This window comes from Pagrus major, chromosome 6, assembly GCF_040436345.1.
Source record: "Pagrus major chromosome 6, Pma_NU_1.0".
Lineage (NCBI taxonomy): Eukaryota > Metazoa > Chordata > Actinopteri > Spariformes > Sparidae > Pagrus > Pagrus major.
In genome coordinates this window covers 16,540,447-16,556,099 of record NC_133220.1, presented here as the reverse complement: position 1 = coordinate 16,556,099, position 15,653 = coordinate 16,540,447, and the positions used below count along the sequence as shown (strand labels likewise).

Genomic DNA, 15,653 nt, shown 5'->3' with positions numbered 1-15,653 from the left:
TAATAGCACAGTATTTGTTGTGAGTGTCTTCCACAACCTTAGAACATCTACAATTGCATTATTTTGTGGGGGGATCAGTGTTTTTCATGTATTTTGAGGTTGATACCAAAGCTAACATTGGTATATATTATGCTTGTGATCACAATTAAGATTATTTAGGTAATATAATGTAAAAAACACACACAAAGCCACTCGATTTTTCAGCGCCAACCACCACTTTGATAGTGTTTTCCTGTTCCCCATGCTAAAAAGCCAATTTGTTCGACAGTACTCGAAGGCAGCACTGTTCAGCGGCGTCAGTGCTGCGCAGCATGCGCCGCACGCGGAGACGTTTCGCGTCACGTCAAAGTTGGAGCGCTTTGCTGCGCCATGTGCAGGAAGTACTACAGATAGCCAGGATGGCGTCCAGCAGAAAATGTTGTTTAATGTCTCTATAGCACGATACGTGTTACCTGACAGGCTAGCTAATGTACATTTAGGACAAGAGAGCACAGTAAGGATGAGCGAGTCCAGCTGACGGCCACACACACTGTATGTATTCAGTGTTGATGCAGAGGGTGTGTGTGTGTGTGTGTTTACATCAACCATGTGGAGAAGATCTCTGAGTGCAGGCTGCAGACGCTTTGGATTCAAGGTAACAAGGAGGACTCCTCCTCAGTACATCAGATGGGATGCGAACTGTTTTGAGCATGATGGAGCAACCCAGGATGTAAAAAATGAACATTTAAACCAAGTGATATAAACTCAGACATATTATTTTATCCATAACTGAATAAACAAGCTGTTCTCAAAGGAAAATAAGGTCCCCAGTACACTGTTTGAGTCTAGAAAGGTGGCAGGGTCCGCCACATGTAAACAAAGTAATACAGTATGAAGCTGCGTTTCCCTTCAAGGTCAGTTTGTTTATGCACTTTATTCAGGCATGAAAATAAATAGTTTGTTTATTTAGTTTGTTTACGCATAAAATAATCAGCCAATGAAAATGTTTCTCTTCTGATTAGAATTTCTTCCCCAAATCTACATAGTGCAGCTTTAAAGTTACTCTTGATTTAACAGTACAGATAAAGGGAAGAGTATGACATTACAATGTGAAGACAAATGATCACCAATGTCTCGGTTGACAGAGATTATTGAAGAGTAGAAACTGGATATGGTTACATGTGATTAGATATAAGATCTTTCTTAGGAAGTTGTCTTACTAAAAGTTAGGGGTTGACCGGTATGGCTTTTTCAGGACCGCTACCGATACAGATTATTAGAAATCAAGGAGACTGAAAGCTGATATTTGGGACTGATATTGATTTTTATGCAGTAAAAATAAAACTTCTTTGTGTCAAAATTTCAAACAACCAGTGAGGGAACAAGTTCAGTTTACTCAAGTACTGTTCTTATGTACAATTTTCAGGTACTTTACGTGAGTACTTCAAGTTTCTTCAACGTCCAGGGCCGATTATCGGTCTGCCCCTACTAAAAATGTCAGTGGCAGCACAGTTTCTAATTGTTTTTTGAACAAAAGCTCAGATTTAATTTCAGCTTCAGAAGGGGACACACACTGTATTCAGTTTGGAAATACAATCACAACATCATTTACAGCAGTAGCCTAAATCCCAAAGATAAAAATGCGAATGCTAAACTTAAACCTGATTTAAATGGTCAAAATCATTTGGTTGTTTGGTAATTTGTAAAATTCAAAGTGCTTAACTAAAGGATGGGCTCATATGTTTGACACAAGTATTGTCATTGTCCCCCTTTTTAATATTCAGGGGGTCAAGCCTCCTTGTGTTTCCAAAGTCACACCTGCAGAGCTACAACTCTGACCCATAAATCATATTTTATTATTTCTTAAAATCGATTATGTATTTAATTTTTAGTATGTTATAAATGTCAAATGTTGGCTGCCCCAGTAGCTCTCAAGCTTTCCTATCAAGTAAAGCCATGAAAGGCCAAAAAAATATAGTTGTTCATCACAAGTTCATAGAACTCAGTGATTCATCTCAAGATTGATTATTTAGTTTGACCAAGAGGCAGGAAATACTCAGATTCAAGAAGCTCTGAGTCACAAACATTTGATAGGCTGACTAAATGTTTTCAAATAATGAGAATATTTTTTTTTCCTGTTAATGACACATACAGTACATGAAGAAATCACTGGCTGGTTATATATAACTCAGCATCAGTGTACAGATGACTTGATTTTCAGTTGTGCAGATGAAGTGATGAAAGCTGTGCAGGACGTGCATCTTGAGTGTACGTCAGTCTGCGGTGTCTGAGGTTTGATCTGAAATTAGGCTTTCAGATTTAATTCCTCAGTATCACTTAGATGTTGTTGGGGATTACCCTGACCAAAAGTGCCAACTGGGGAAATGAACAAAGGCTTCTTAAAAGGATAAGTTTACCCAAAAATTAAAATTCAGACATTATTTACTCACCCCAACGTCGATGGAAAGTTTGGTGACGCTTTGTGGTCGACAAAACATTCCCCTTAGATCCCAAATTAATTTGAAAAGAAAGAAATCCAGAAGAATCTTTGAGTGAACTGATCCTTTAAACCATAGTTGGTGGTTATTTCAAAACTCTCTTAAAATCAAATGCTTTTAGGGGATCTGGGGCTCCCATGCAGTGCGTACATGCAGCGCTCCAGCTTTACCTGCAGGCAGGATCACAGCACTGCAGGCGGTGGACTTATGGAGGAGACACTTTGTGGAGAGAGGTGTGGCGGAGCCTGACCACTCCACCCACTACATCATTGCTCATCTGCTCGGGGCTAAAACTGTGAGTTGAAATTTGTGGAGCTTGTTTTACTTTGGCTGACATAATGCCCGAATACACACCTTCACATTTAATAGCATTCCTTCCTGTTCTTACATGTTATTTCTTTGTCTAGCTTGAAAGTCTCGAGCGGGGGAAGTTAACCGAGTTCCTCAGCCGAGAAAAAACAGAGCAGATGTGGCAGCTGTGCACTAGACGCCTTTCCAGGTGTAAAGTTTCTACATGCACCACCTCCGTATGGATATATACTCAGATGTTTTTAACTGATAATACTCATAAATATGTGTGTTTTGTGTAGAATGCCTGTGCAGTATGTGATTGAGGAGTGGGACTTCAGAGATCTGACGCTGAAGATGAGACCTCCTGTGTTCATACCAAGGCCTGAAACTGAGGTTGGACAGGAGAAGAAAAAGCAGCACAATGTAGAGTTAAAACCCTAAAGGTCGATCATATATAACCAGAGCAGTGTTTTCTCTGTGTGTTGGCGCAGGAGTTGGTTGAACTCGTGCTCAGTGATCTGGAGAAGAAGCCCGGGACTGGAGTGGGTACAGACGACCAGCGTACATGCCTGGAAGTGGGATGTGGCTCTGGTGCCATTTCTCTCAGTCTGCTGAAGAGTCTGCCTCAGGTGAGGTTTGTGTTTACAGTCTGGTCTCAGTTTGTCAGTTTCTATCCTTATAACTGGAATATGTTGTGCTTTTAAGCTGCTGGTCAGACCAATTGTCAAGCATCGCTGTGGGTATTTGTAGTAAGCGATGGCTAAGTTTCATTTTTGACATTTTGACGGCTAGATGATTAATCCCTAAATAACGACCTCATGTAGACAAGCAATACAGACAAATGCATTTGGAGGAACAGTAGTTTTTTAATTGTTGATTTGTTTGTCTTTTACTAGCTTAAAGCCATTGCTGTGGACCAGAGCCAAGCTGCAGTGGATTTAACAAGAGAGAATGCATTAAGGTAAGTGGACGTGTAAAACAAGTTGTCAGTCCATGTTAATTAACTTTTATGGTGGTTAAAGACACAATTAAATGTTTTATTTTTTTGAGAAGGGGCATATAGACGGGTGTAGTTTGTAGTCCGAAAACCCGGAAATTAGTACGGATTTTTGCACATCCAGTTCCCTCGTCTCATGTCTGAGTTTTTAAAATTGTTTTTCCAGTTAAATGCCTGAAATGAAGTCTGTGGTAAAGATATTTACACGTTTTAAAAACAAGTGGCTAAATGAGACTGAAGAAGGTGTCATGGACATTAAATATCATCATGCCGAACACGGAGACTCATCTACTCACTAATTACAAACTATTCTAACTCTAACTTTAGGTTGACCAGTTAATGGAAAACGCGTAAAGTAATTGTGTAGTAAGACGCTCAGTGGTGGTGACGTTCAAGTCATGCGACTGCAGTGTAGTCTGTTTATAGACTACACTGCAAAAACACCGTAGGCTTTTTGTTGCGGGAACCAGGGCGATGCTAACTTCCGGGTTAGCATACAAAAATACGTCATTTACATCACTCTATAGAGTAATGCATTAAGTCTGATGAAGGATTGTTCTCTGCAGGTTGGGGCTTCAGGACAGATTACAGGTGTATCATATAGACGTAATGAAAGGTAAGTGTACGTGGTGCATTGCACTTATTAAGTAACACGCTTAAACACACTGATGATATGAAGAAGTTTTAATGTCTGTTTTGTCAGATGCAGAAACTGTGTTGAGCCTCTGCAGCACTGTTTCAGCTTTGGTCAGTAACCCTCCGTACCTGTTCTCAGAGGATATGTCGTCATTGGACCCTGAAGTTTTCAGGTGAATAAACACGTTCAGCTTTCCTCCATTTATTTTTTATTTTAAAAGCACTTAATAAATAAGAAAAATGAAGTACACAAAAACAGAATCTTTTTTTATCCGCCTACATTTTGACCTGCAGAGACAGATGGTGCTAACTTCAGAAAGCTGGGGTTGAGAAAAAAAGTGTTGCATGCTGGCTGGGTACACTCTGTAACAGATGGATAGATAATGTCTTTTCATGTTACAACAAAAAGTTATTGACCTAAAAACTGTCCTCTGCTTTTGGAAAACTTCAGGGTATATTAGATAAACAAAAGGCATTTTTTCAGTATTCAAGGCAACATTATCAACTGTTTAACATACTTAAATGTGACTTAATAGTGGCTTGACTACATCATAATCTTGGATTTCACTGCAGTCAAGAGCTGATTTAGATAACTTATTTATATAAACTGCCAACATTTAGCTTTAGCCAATGTTAGCTGTGAGTCAAGATTTGAGATAGCAGTCACTTCCACTCGGCTAGGCTATTGTAGCAGGTTAGCTGACTGTTTTCTTATTTTCCATTAGCTCATTTAGCTACAACTTTATTATGTTGAGTAACAAATAAAACTACCAAGATGTTAGTTAACCAATCTTAATATAATTCAATCACAGGAAATGGCTATGGTGTAAAAGTAAATTTAGCGTTAGCCATGCTACAATTAAGTCAGGAGCAAAGATAGCAGTCACTTCCACTTGGCTAGGCTATTTTAGCAGGTTTGCTGACTGTTTTTATTTTCCATAAGATGATTTGTCTACTACTTTATTATGTTGGGTAACAAATGAAACTATCAAGATGTTAGTTAAGAACATGTATTATATGAATATTTCAATTGCAAGAAATACGAAAAAGAAGGAAAGGTACATTTAGCTTTCAACAACATTAGCCGTGGCTATGTGGGAACTGGCTCTTTTGCGTTAGTTGTGCTGTGTGTAGTTGACTGTTTAGTTTGGTTATTAGCTTTAGAGTTAGAGTTAGTATTAGAGTTTTTTAGTAACTGCAAATTTAAAACTGTTTTTTTTTTTAGAAATTATAAATTTCTATGGCATAAAAAAACAACAACAAACAAAAACGACTCTGGACTTTACTAAGTTTTGGCTAAAGATTTGGATTTTGGCTTTGTAGACAGTGCAGTTTGTTATAATGTGCTATAAACTGTTTAATTAACTGTTTATAAATGCTAAACATGGGGTTTAAAATACATTTATACTAATATTTTTTGAATTCTTGGCAAAAACAATAAAATTGTACATACTAAATGTTGGTTTCAGATTAACCAAAAGTCAAACCTTTGGAAGTGCTTAAAAAGTATAACATTTATTTGCATCAGTGCATTAGGTGTACCTAGAAATGCATTTTATGGAAATCTGTGACATTTAAAGCATGGCATGTATTTATGGGTACTGTATGTATGCCCAGGTTTGAAGACCACGCTGCTTTAGATGGAGGTAAAGATGGCCTCAAAGTGATCAAACAGATTTTGACTCTGGCTCCACAGATCCTATCAAGTCCTGGGTAAGAAACTCCACTGCACGACACAAGCACACACACACAGAGACACACACAAACCCACCTGGGTTTAATTCCTAACGGCGTCTTTGGCTTGTCACAGGAACAGCATGTTCTGAAAAACACACGTATCGTGTTGCCTCTTTAATGAGTTAGGCTTTTTTAAAAGACTGCCAGTAAATACAGTTCCAGATAAGTGTCACTGCTCTCATCTCAAGCTTACTTCTGATAATCCTGTTCTGCTGATAATTAAATTTTAATGCATTTTGTGTTTTTTTTTGTTGTTTTTTTTGTTGAATAACAGCCGTGTTTACTTGGAGGTGGACCCCAGGCACCCCCCGCTCATTCGGCGGTGGGTGGAGGCAAACGTTGAGGAGATGCATTACGTGGAGACACAGCAAGACATCACCGGCAGGTCTGTTTAAAGAAGCTCTCAGCCTTTATTGCACCTGGGCATCATTAAATTGTTTTGTTAATCATTTAACCTGCTGTGACTTGATTCTTAAATCGTATACATATTAATCTCGTAATCACAGTCAATTTGATTTCAAGTCTTAAAATCTTCATTACAAAATTAAGCTCAATTCACTCATCAATTTGTGGTCCTTTCACACTGCAAGTCAAAATTAAGAGTCTGATTTGTTTTTGTTTCTTAGGCCACGATTTTGCATCCTCCAGAAAGAGAAGTCAAACAAGGACCACAAGCTGGATCTGGATTGAGAAACTGAGATCCTATTACTCTGGCTTTAGCCCAGGTCGCCTCGGCTTCCCTAACCCCACTGAGTCCCCGAAGCACATGCTGGCACCGATTCTGTCACTCACAATTCACAATTTGCAGGAGCTCAGACCATTGTCATGTCACTGTTGCACTTTTAATCCGGCAACATTCGTAATTACATCCTGAACCACAATAAAAAATGGTGTGCGAGATGGCACAAAAGCAGGCTCAAAGCTGAAGGTAATTACCGAGGCTTTTCTTAGAACCCTCCCTCTCAGAATCTCACCCTCCTCCCAGGAAGCATTCAGTAGTTCTGTGAATCCGCTGATGAGCGGTCCTCCCCTTCGCTTGTCCACTCGCTGACTCAGATGCAGGCTGCACGCATTGTTGAGCAAAAACACACAGTGTGGCCTTTACTTCCTCACCCAATCTGCGCGTCGCACACACTTGAAGCTCAAAGGCCACAAAGTCTTTGTGTTTCAAAGGTGATCGAAGGCAAAAATATTTCGTAACAAGTGTCACAAGAGCAGCCATCATGTGGCTGTTAAGAATCATGACACAATGATGACAGCATTTCTCTTTACACTGCGAGTAATGGTGCCATTCTTAAGCAACACAAGACAAAAGGATCTAGAGGACAAGTGGGTTAGGCTCCAACTGCTTATTTTAATAGAAAAATGTACACATGTAAAAGGTAGAAAAAATGTCTTACTGAGAAAAATAAAATGGCGTAAAAGATGTCTCAATGGAATTAGTGTACTTCTCAGGAACAGTATGTACATCCAGAACTGACGAGGGTAAAACGGATATGGACAATTTCCACATTCATCATAGAATAAGCGTTGATTACAGTACTTCAGTTTCTCTGGGGTGCTTCACCACCCAGGCCTTGACAAATTAAGTCTCTAACCAGGCACGTCAGCATTTCATTTGTACATATTTCATCAGCAAAATCATGACCTTGTGTCCAGTATTTTCACGACTGGCCTCCAACTGCTGGAGCAGCATTGTCATTTACAGGCACAAACAACCTGTCGTCAGTCAGCTGAGATTCAGCCAGAGTAATGGACTTGAGGGACCCCATCATACCTTGAAGGGATAGTCCTGTATGTAACGCATTAGAGGCCTCGGGAGTGGTAGCTGGTCAGGGCAGTCAGAGTGTCTGTTGATGACGAGGCGTGTGAGGTGCTGTAACGAGGGGAGGCCTTGGGGCTTGTACACGGCCCGCTTCAGTTTTAATACCACAGATGTGTCCTGAATTGTCTGCTGAGAGGGTTTTGAAGGAGCCGCCTCCTCCTCCACCTTCCCCTCCTCTGCTTTCCTCTCTGGTCCCATGTAGTGCTGCACCAGGCTGGGCACGTTGGGGAAGGACGACAGGCTGGGCCGGGCCGGGGAGCTGGAGTCCAGCAGAAACTGGGCGCCGCTGTACTGGATCCGTATACTGGTGGGTCCGCGTGCAGTCCTGACCGAGAGGGTCAACATGTACAGAGGGTGGCTGCTGTCCCGTACCAAAAAAGCTCCTTCAGATGCCTCTTGAAGCGCAGCGTGAGCCTGAGCAGCAGTCACAGCTCCCCAGTACCATCCTACACACACACGCACACACAGATTCCTAAATATTAGTCACTCTGAACACTGCTGTGCTTTTTACTGTTCAAGTAAATACCATGTGCCAAACAGAGTCTGGAACAGTTTATGACTTTCCAAGAATCTCACTTGTGCGGCTCAGAGGCTGTAAACACAAAACTCTTTTCACACTGTACCTGAATTTTCTAGATAGCAGAAGTTGCTGGCGATTGCCCGCAGGTCTTTTGCGGGGTCCCATAGCGAAGGGGTGCTTTGAAGGCAAGGGGTAGGAGGTACAGTTCCTGCCCGCATGCCCCGCGGGGCTTCAGTGGACGGAGCAGCGGGCAGAGGAGCTCTGGGACTGGAAATAAGATTGAAAATGTGGTTTTAAAAAGCATGAAAGAAATACAACAAAACAGTCCCAGCAGGCTTCATTGTTCCATATTAAAGCAGGGATCTATATTAAGGTTGTTTTTTGTTATTTTTTTGTTTTTTGCAGTTCAGAAGAATTGAAACAATAAGAATAAGAGGTCCAGTTTCTACTTAAGAACCACAAAATGTGAATACCTAGTTTATTAACACGTTTTCATTTCATTCTGATGTTGTGACGTATGACATGTTTTGGCAATCTTGTCCAGAAAAACAACATTTTAATCTCAGTCAGACTTTCTTGTTTAAATAAATACGTTCTGTATAATTACTATTAATACGTTTTTAATAAAGACATTTTTTTTTAGTTTTTATAATTAGTCTAACAGGCCTTTGCATTTTGAATTTGAAGACTCCAGTTTGAGACAGTTCTCACCCGCACACACACAAGAATTAACACTCATTTTAAAGACTTTAAACACAAGTAAACACTTTACTTTAACGACTGGAATAACATGTTCTCAACGCAGACAACAGAAACAAAGAAAAGGTCAACTCACCCTGGTACACAGAGAATCATGCTATTTCTCGACTCCACTTGGTTATTAAAATCCGATCAGCTCTTCTTTCTTCAAGGGAAATAAAACGAGGCTTTTGAAACAAAAGAAGAAACACACCACCACGACCATTAACATCGGTTTGTCACGAATACGCCTGGTACACGCCGTAATAAAGAGTCGAAGGTCTTGTCCGTGTTAGTTTATATAAGATCACTGGATGTAAAATACTGAAAAAACAAAACAAAAACAAAAACAGAATAAATGTAAAACGTGTAAAAGTCCGTGCAGCAGCGGGTCGGAGTGTGTTGTCACCAGAATGGGATCCTAATGTGTGAAGGACGCAGTGTAAAGGCTTGGCTTTTAAAATTTACCGTTTCCTAGAAGTCTATTCTGAGAACTCTTCACAGCACCGGCGGCTCTGACGTCACACGGCCGCACCAACTACCGCTCGGCTCGCGCAGCACCCTCCGCCGCCGGTCGTCTCGCTTCGTGACAGCCCGCTCCGCCGTGGTGTTGTTGCGGAGGTGAAACGTTTCTGTTTCTGCGGTTTGTTCCCGTGATGGCCGTGCCGAGGGGCTGTCGTCCGTTTCCCGGCTCGTGTCGCGAGGCTCATCGCTTCACCCGGCGGCCCCTGCCTTCGCTGAACCGCTCGCTCGCTCCCAGGAATCGCGCGGCAGCTTCTCCCTATCCGCTTTCCAGGAATAATGGCAGGGCTGACTCCGCCCCGCCGGGCGGCCCTGACAGAGCCTTCATTCTGGGAATTCACCGCCTCAACATTAAAGATAATAGGAATGCACACAGGCTGTTTCCAGTAATATAGATTCCCCTCGATCCTGGTGGAAAAACACGGCGAGAGCTTTTCTCGGAGGTTTGTCGGAGTCATTACGCTTCAACAAGGCGAGTTGTTATTGTGACAATAAACTAAAACAAATTGGTTAACTCTGCTGTGAGGCGTTCTGCTCAGGGTTTGAACCTCTTTTTATATTAGATTTGTCAAACCATGTGTTTCTGATAGTGTTGCTTAAGGTCGAGACAGTAAAATGGAGGCTACTTAAAATTTATTTCTCGCCTGACGTTTATTTTCTAGGGAATCTATCTAGGAAACCCCAGCGTCTACAGCTGCTCGATAAATTTGACTTTAAGTTACTGTTGAGTTTAATACTGCTGGACCATAAATCTGAGGAACATTTTGTTCAAGGGCCAAAAAAAAAAAAAAATCTAAATATTTATTTCAACAATAGTCAAGAGCCATCTCTCTCTCTCTCTCTCTCTCTCTTGGACTCGAAGCAACACATGAAACTAACTATCATAATCATAGCCATATCCACCAGAGCCTTCTGATCCTGCATAGCTGGATCTCAACTTTTTCCAAGAAATCCTGAAATGAGCTTATTTTCTAAGAAGTCTTCAGGACTTTATCTTTCCCTGCTGGATGTGGTCGAACAAAATACTTTTGAACTCGTTCAAAGAACACCACAATTAAAGCCATTTTGTGGAAATTAGTTTTTATTTCATTTCATTATTTCTGTAAACTGACAGCCTGGGATAAAGTCTTTTCTTCATGATCAAGCTGATTAAAACTGGAAGCACACACAGTGAATGTTAAACGGTCACATGTGGCACATTAAAACAGAACCAGACATACTGGACACCATAACCTTGACTATTTAAAGAAATCCTCGGTCCTCATAAAGCATTTTTTTTTGCATGTGGTGTTTGAACGCCCAAAGAATCCTTTGCCAAATTCAGAAGATTGTTGACATTCAAGATGATCCGTCTGGATGATTTAGTGTCTGGAGAAGCATTGTGAGGAAATTACCAAGAATCTGAAGATGAAATGGTACACACTGTATGAAACTCCCCATTCTGGTCTGTAATATAGGGTTTATGGTTTTTATGTTTTTGAGTTTTGAGAAGATCATCGCAATCACGGAACAGAAAAGGTGCAAGAAGACCAAAAACATCAAATACAGAGAAACAAAGGCCCTACACATGTCAGTCCAAGTCAAGCCATGGTTCACTGCAGGACCAAGGCAGCGTCTAATGATTGTTTTCATTATCTATTAGTCCACCAATAATTGTATTTATTAATTGCAGACATGTATCTCAAGTCAAAATCCAGTCCTTAGTTAAGGCGAGGTAAATCCCAAGTTAAGTCTCTTTTCGTTGACCCAACTTACTGCAGTGTCACCTGCAGCATCAGGTCTTTATAAAGAGGAACAACAAAGTATTAGCACCTGTCTATTACTGGCTGATTTATCTAACCTGCTCAAGTCATTTTAATTTTAATGTTCAATCATAATAATTGATAATCAGTGAAATAAATGTAACCAAACAGAAAAGAAATAACTTTATAAAAGCTTATTTATTTCCTTATTTCTTCTGAATAATTTACATAAATGTTCCCTCCATTTCCCTTTTCAACAGTGAAATGCTGAATGCCCCACAAAGACAGTCAGAGACTAATTAATTGATAAATGTGCCATTTGATTTTGTTACAATACAATTACATTATTAAGATAGACATGCATGCATATACAGACACACAGTTTTGTGACCAGTCTGGTTTAAAAGTGCGTGTTGCTGCTTTTTTGTAATTTAACAAAGTTTCAAATGAATTTTTGAATCATTCTTTTAATCAATATTTCATGAGTAATGTAGTTGTTTGTCAAATTGTATTTATTATTCATGGACATAGTGTACAAAGTAGACGTTAGATAACACGTGTTATAGAGTGGTGTAGTCTGTAGTCCTAAAACCTGGAAATCAGTTCGCATTTTTCCACGCCCGGTTCTCTCGTCTCAATTTACTATGAGCTTTTGCCTGAAATAAGATAATTACACGTTTGTTTTACGACATAATATACATCATTAAATGTCCCACAGTTTGATTATGAAGCGCTTATGTGTCTTAAAAATGGTGGTTGCTAACAAGTGGCTAAATGAGGCAACAGGCATTGTCATGAACGTTAAACGTCATCACATCGAACACGGCGACTCATTTACACACTAGTCCGTCTTTACAGGCCGACTTCAGTTGCAAATTATTCTAACTCACTTTACAACTTGTAGATTTATCAATTTATAGAAAACTTGTATAGCAATTGTGTAGTAAGACACTTAGTGGTGGTGATGTTTAAATAATGGGACCGAAATGTAGTCTGTTTATAGCCTAACATTATTTGAAAATCACAAAAGTGGTGTTCATCTGTGAAGACTTTCTTGCTGAACAAAACATGCGAGTATCATAAACTTGTGTTTGCCACAGAGTTTATTTTCGGCGATATTCAAAAATCCATTTAAAAAAATCTCATAGGATTTTTGTCGAGGGAACCAGGGCGGTGCTAACTTCCGGGGTTAGCCTACAAAAATATGTCCTCGCTACGCCACTCTATGGAGACTATCCTGCACAGATATGATTACAGGTTCGCTGTGAGGACTTGGTTTGTTTGTTTCTGCTGCTCTAGAAAGTCCGCAAATAGTAAAAAAAAAAATGCCTTACTCAAGTTTCCCCGAGCTAAAGTGACGTCTTAAACTCTTATGTTGTCGGACCAACAATCTTCAACCTAAAGATAATCGATTTACTGTCGTTGAAGAGGAAAAAATAGGCAAATATTCACATTTGACGAGCTGGAAACAGGGAAGTTTTTGCCTTTGTTCGGTAATCCTAATCCTTGACTAATCCTTGAACTGCATTTCCCATGTGTACTTGCATTGCATAAGCTAAATTATTTCCTTTATGTCCAAGATTTTCCCTGATAAAAGACGTAGTGATCAAATACTTTGCTTCATTATGAAAGTACATGCACAGGAGCTTGAGTGTTAGTTCCTTTTAATCCATATCATTCTTGGAAATACACATTCGCTGTCTCCACTACACAGTGCTGGAGCCAGAAATAGAAGCATACAAGGAAGTCATAACACAAACTGGTTGTTATCAATTTGTATGATTACTGGTACCAAATCCTAAAAAGGGTTTTTGCACTGTTTATTCCCAGGTCGTTGCTAATTTGGTGTTTGAATGTGCGTCATCTGGGCTCTAGTGATTGTGGTTTTTATGGTGATAATAGATAAATCAATTTAGTAGATCACAAAAGTTGGTCTCTGGAAGAAGTAGGTTGACTGAGCACAGAATGTATTTGGTTCAGTAAAACCTTTGTGTCCTCAGTTTTCAGCTTCAGCAACCCCGTTACATATCGTGTTTTAACAGAGAGATATCACATTATATTGAGGCGCCACACAGTATATTTTTGTAGATCCGACATGGCCACCTGCAGGCATTTGAAATCTCTTTTAAATGAAAACATCCGCTCTCGTCAGCAGATAAAACACAGCCAAAGCACATTACTATTGTTTCTCACGTGTTGTTATTTTCCACTTTTGTTTCCATTTCTCATACACAAACACTGCTGCCCGTTAAGTCGATTTCTCGCTGAAAGATTTAACATTTCTATTTTTCTTCCTGAAGCAGTCTCACCACCTCCGTGCACAAGTTTATTTTGATCATTTCCAGCTGTGACTACCTCCTTCGTTTCCATCACGCAGTGCATTGCAGGACTATGGTGCCCTACAGCACCACGCACACCACATATCTGGGTGCTGATACCTTGATTAATAAAATCTTTGCCTGTGTGAGCATGCTACGTACCCAGAGCTTACCAGGAATTAATAACTGGAGTGATGTTTGGCACACAATGATTAACTGTTGTCCTCCAACGTGGAGACAAAATGGGCGTTCCCAGACGATTCTTAGAAAAGCTCTAATTGCCGGGAATCAGCAACATAAATCCATCCGTTGTATGAGAGAAAACCAGCAGAGCTTTGTTCTCAGAGAACAGGCCCGGAGAGAACTGCTGAGTAAGGCTGCCCTACTAAAGAAATGAAAATATTTTGTTTTAGGGCACAATGTTTATAACGTGATCGTCATTTTCAGCCATATTAGCTGCACGGCTCAGTGCAGCTGCTTGGTTCATGCTGAAACATCCAAACAACTATCTGATGAATTTCCATGAAAGTTAGTACAGACATTCATCGTCCCCAGGGGAAGAATCTTAATGACTTTGGCTATTCCCTGACTTTTCCTCTTAAAACCACCATGTGGTTGATATTTGCAGTTTCGTGGAAATTCTCAGAAATTGTAGGTTACCATAGAAATTTGATCAACACATTCATGCTCCCCGCAGGATGAATTGTAATAAAATCTGATCATTCCACAAAGAGTTTCCACTTTCCCAACGGAAGATGTTTAGTGTAACAGCACACAGTTACACAAGCAGTCATGGTACCCAAACAATGTATGCTAATGACTTTTCATCTGGTGCCCCCATCAGGTCAAAACTGTACATTGTCCAATACTTTATGATCAAATACCTGCAAAAGTAGTGATATTCCTGTAGTGGCCATTTGTCAAAAAAGACCTGCTTAACATCAGCATGCTAATATGGTCATTGTTAGCATGTTTGCATGCTGACATTACCAGTACAGCTCAAAGCACTTAGCCACTAGCTTGGCTGTGCTCTTGTTTCACTTATGACTGAGCATTATAAAAAAGACCTTAACTGCTATACTATCGAGCTTAAGGTTTCTTAGCCAACCAAGAACCTTAATTATGACCATTTAGTTGACGACCCAACTAAAAGGAGAGCAGCCCTTTGACTTTGTGTGTGCATATGATCCGTGCTAATCTAAAAGCTTTGACCTTTTGGTCCAATTCTTTGTAGACTGTGTACTTTTTAGAAGAGGATTACGAAGGGAACAAGTTTGCAAAGTCTGAACAGACTGGTCTCACAACTGAGATAACCTCATGAAAAGTGAGCTTGTAATCAAGAAACGAAATGTGTTTGATGACACAACCATAGTTGCCCATTTCTACTGAATTACACTGGTCAGAACTCCGGCCGAATCGATTGTCATGCAGGTAAATCAACAGTGCAGCCTTTCAAACACTGGAACCTCGACGCCTTGACAAGAGGATGTTGTTGACTGCAGTTGATGCCTGAAGCTGTTGGTCTAATTTAAAACCTCTATAATCAGATATGTAACTATCCCATGTCCATCCTAACCATGTAGAATATTTACAGACATGTAACAGGAACTTTTTCCATGCATTAAACATAGAAGCATACTGGATGCAAATACACAAACCTGTACCAAAGTGTAATACCACAGTATAAACAAGATTTTATTTAGAATTTCCTTTCATATGGTTTATTTCTTACAAACACTGTTGATACAAAACCTGTACTTGAGGCTAGAGGTGAGGACTGAAACATGTGACAATGCATTCACAATTCAGTACAAGTCTATAATAATGTTAAGTCTGGAACAACCAGACAG

At 40.1% G+C, this 15,653-nt stretch overlaps 2 protein-coding genes across 2 annotated transcripts; one reads left to right on the top strand and one right to left on the bottom strand.

The window, feature by feature from the left end:
• Window positions 1–366: 366 nt before the first annotated feature.
• hemk1 (HemK methyltransferase family member 1) lies at window positions 367–7,566 on the top strand. The gene is made up of 11 exons (XM_073468785.1): window positions 367–634; window positions 2,599–2,772; window positions 2,885–2,976; window positions 3,068–3,161; window positions 3,260–3,397; window positions 3,665–3,729; window positions 4,332–4,381; window positions 4,469–4,574; window positions 6,019–6,114; window positions 6,413–6,523; window positions 6,765–7,566. Exons 1-11 carry the CDS (start codon window positions 587–589, stop codon window positions 6,826–6,828), a joined length of 1,038 nt encoding a protein of 345 aa, XP_073324886.1. The 5' UTR covers window positions 367–586; the 3' UTR covers window positions 6,829–7,566.
• On the bottom strand, window positions 7,473–9,987 carry cisha (cytokine inducible SH2-containing protein a). The gene is made up of 3 exons (XM_073468786.1): window positions 9,319–9,987; window positions 8,587–8,750; window positions 7,473–8,409 (listed from the first exon to the last, which is right to left on the bottom strand). The coding sequence occupies exons 1-3, from the start codon at window positions 9,336–9,338 to the stop codon at window positions 7,910–7,912; spliced, it is 684 nt and encodes a 227-aa protein (XP_073324887.1). The 5' UTR covers window positions 9,339–9,987; the 3' UTR covers window positions 7,473–7,909.
• Window positions 9,988–15,653: the final 5,666 nt, after the last annotated feature.

What these genes read in the sequence shown, in the direction of transcription:
- hemk1 (XM_073468785.1), top strand. Translation starts at nt 587, where the DNA reads ATGTGGAGAAGATCTCTGAGTGCAGGCTGCAGACGCTTTGGATTCAAG. An exon ending in TGCACTAGACGCCTTTCCAG is followed by an intron (nt 2,977 to 3,067) that starts GTGTAAAGTTTC and finishes TGTTTTGTGTAG; the next exon opens with AATGCCTGTGCAGTATGTGA. An exon ending in TGCTGAAGAGTCTGCCTCAG is followed by an intron (nt 3,398 to 3,664) that starts GTGAGGTTTGTG and finishes GTCTTTTACTAG; the next exon opens with CTTAAAGCCATTGCTGTGGA.
- cisha (XM_073468786.1), bottom strand. Translation starts at nt 9,338, where the DNA reads ATGATTCTCTGTGTACCAGG. An exon ending in ATGATTCTCTGTGTACCAGG is followed by an intron (nt 8,751 to 9,318) that starts GTGAGTTGACCT and finishes TCTTATTTCCAG; the next exon opens with TCCCAGAGCTCCTCTGCCCG. An exon ending in CTGCTATCTAGAAAATTCAG is followed by an intron (nt 8,410 to 8,586) that starts GTACAGTGTGAA and finishes GTGTGTGTGTAG; the next exon opens with GATGGTACTGGGGAGCTGTG.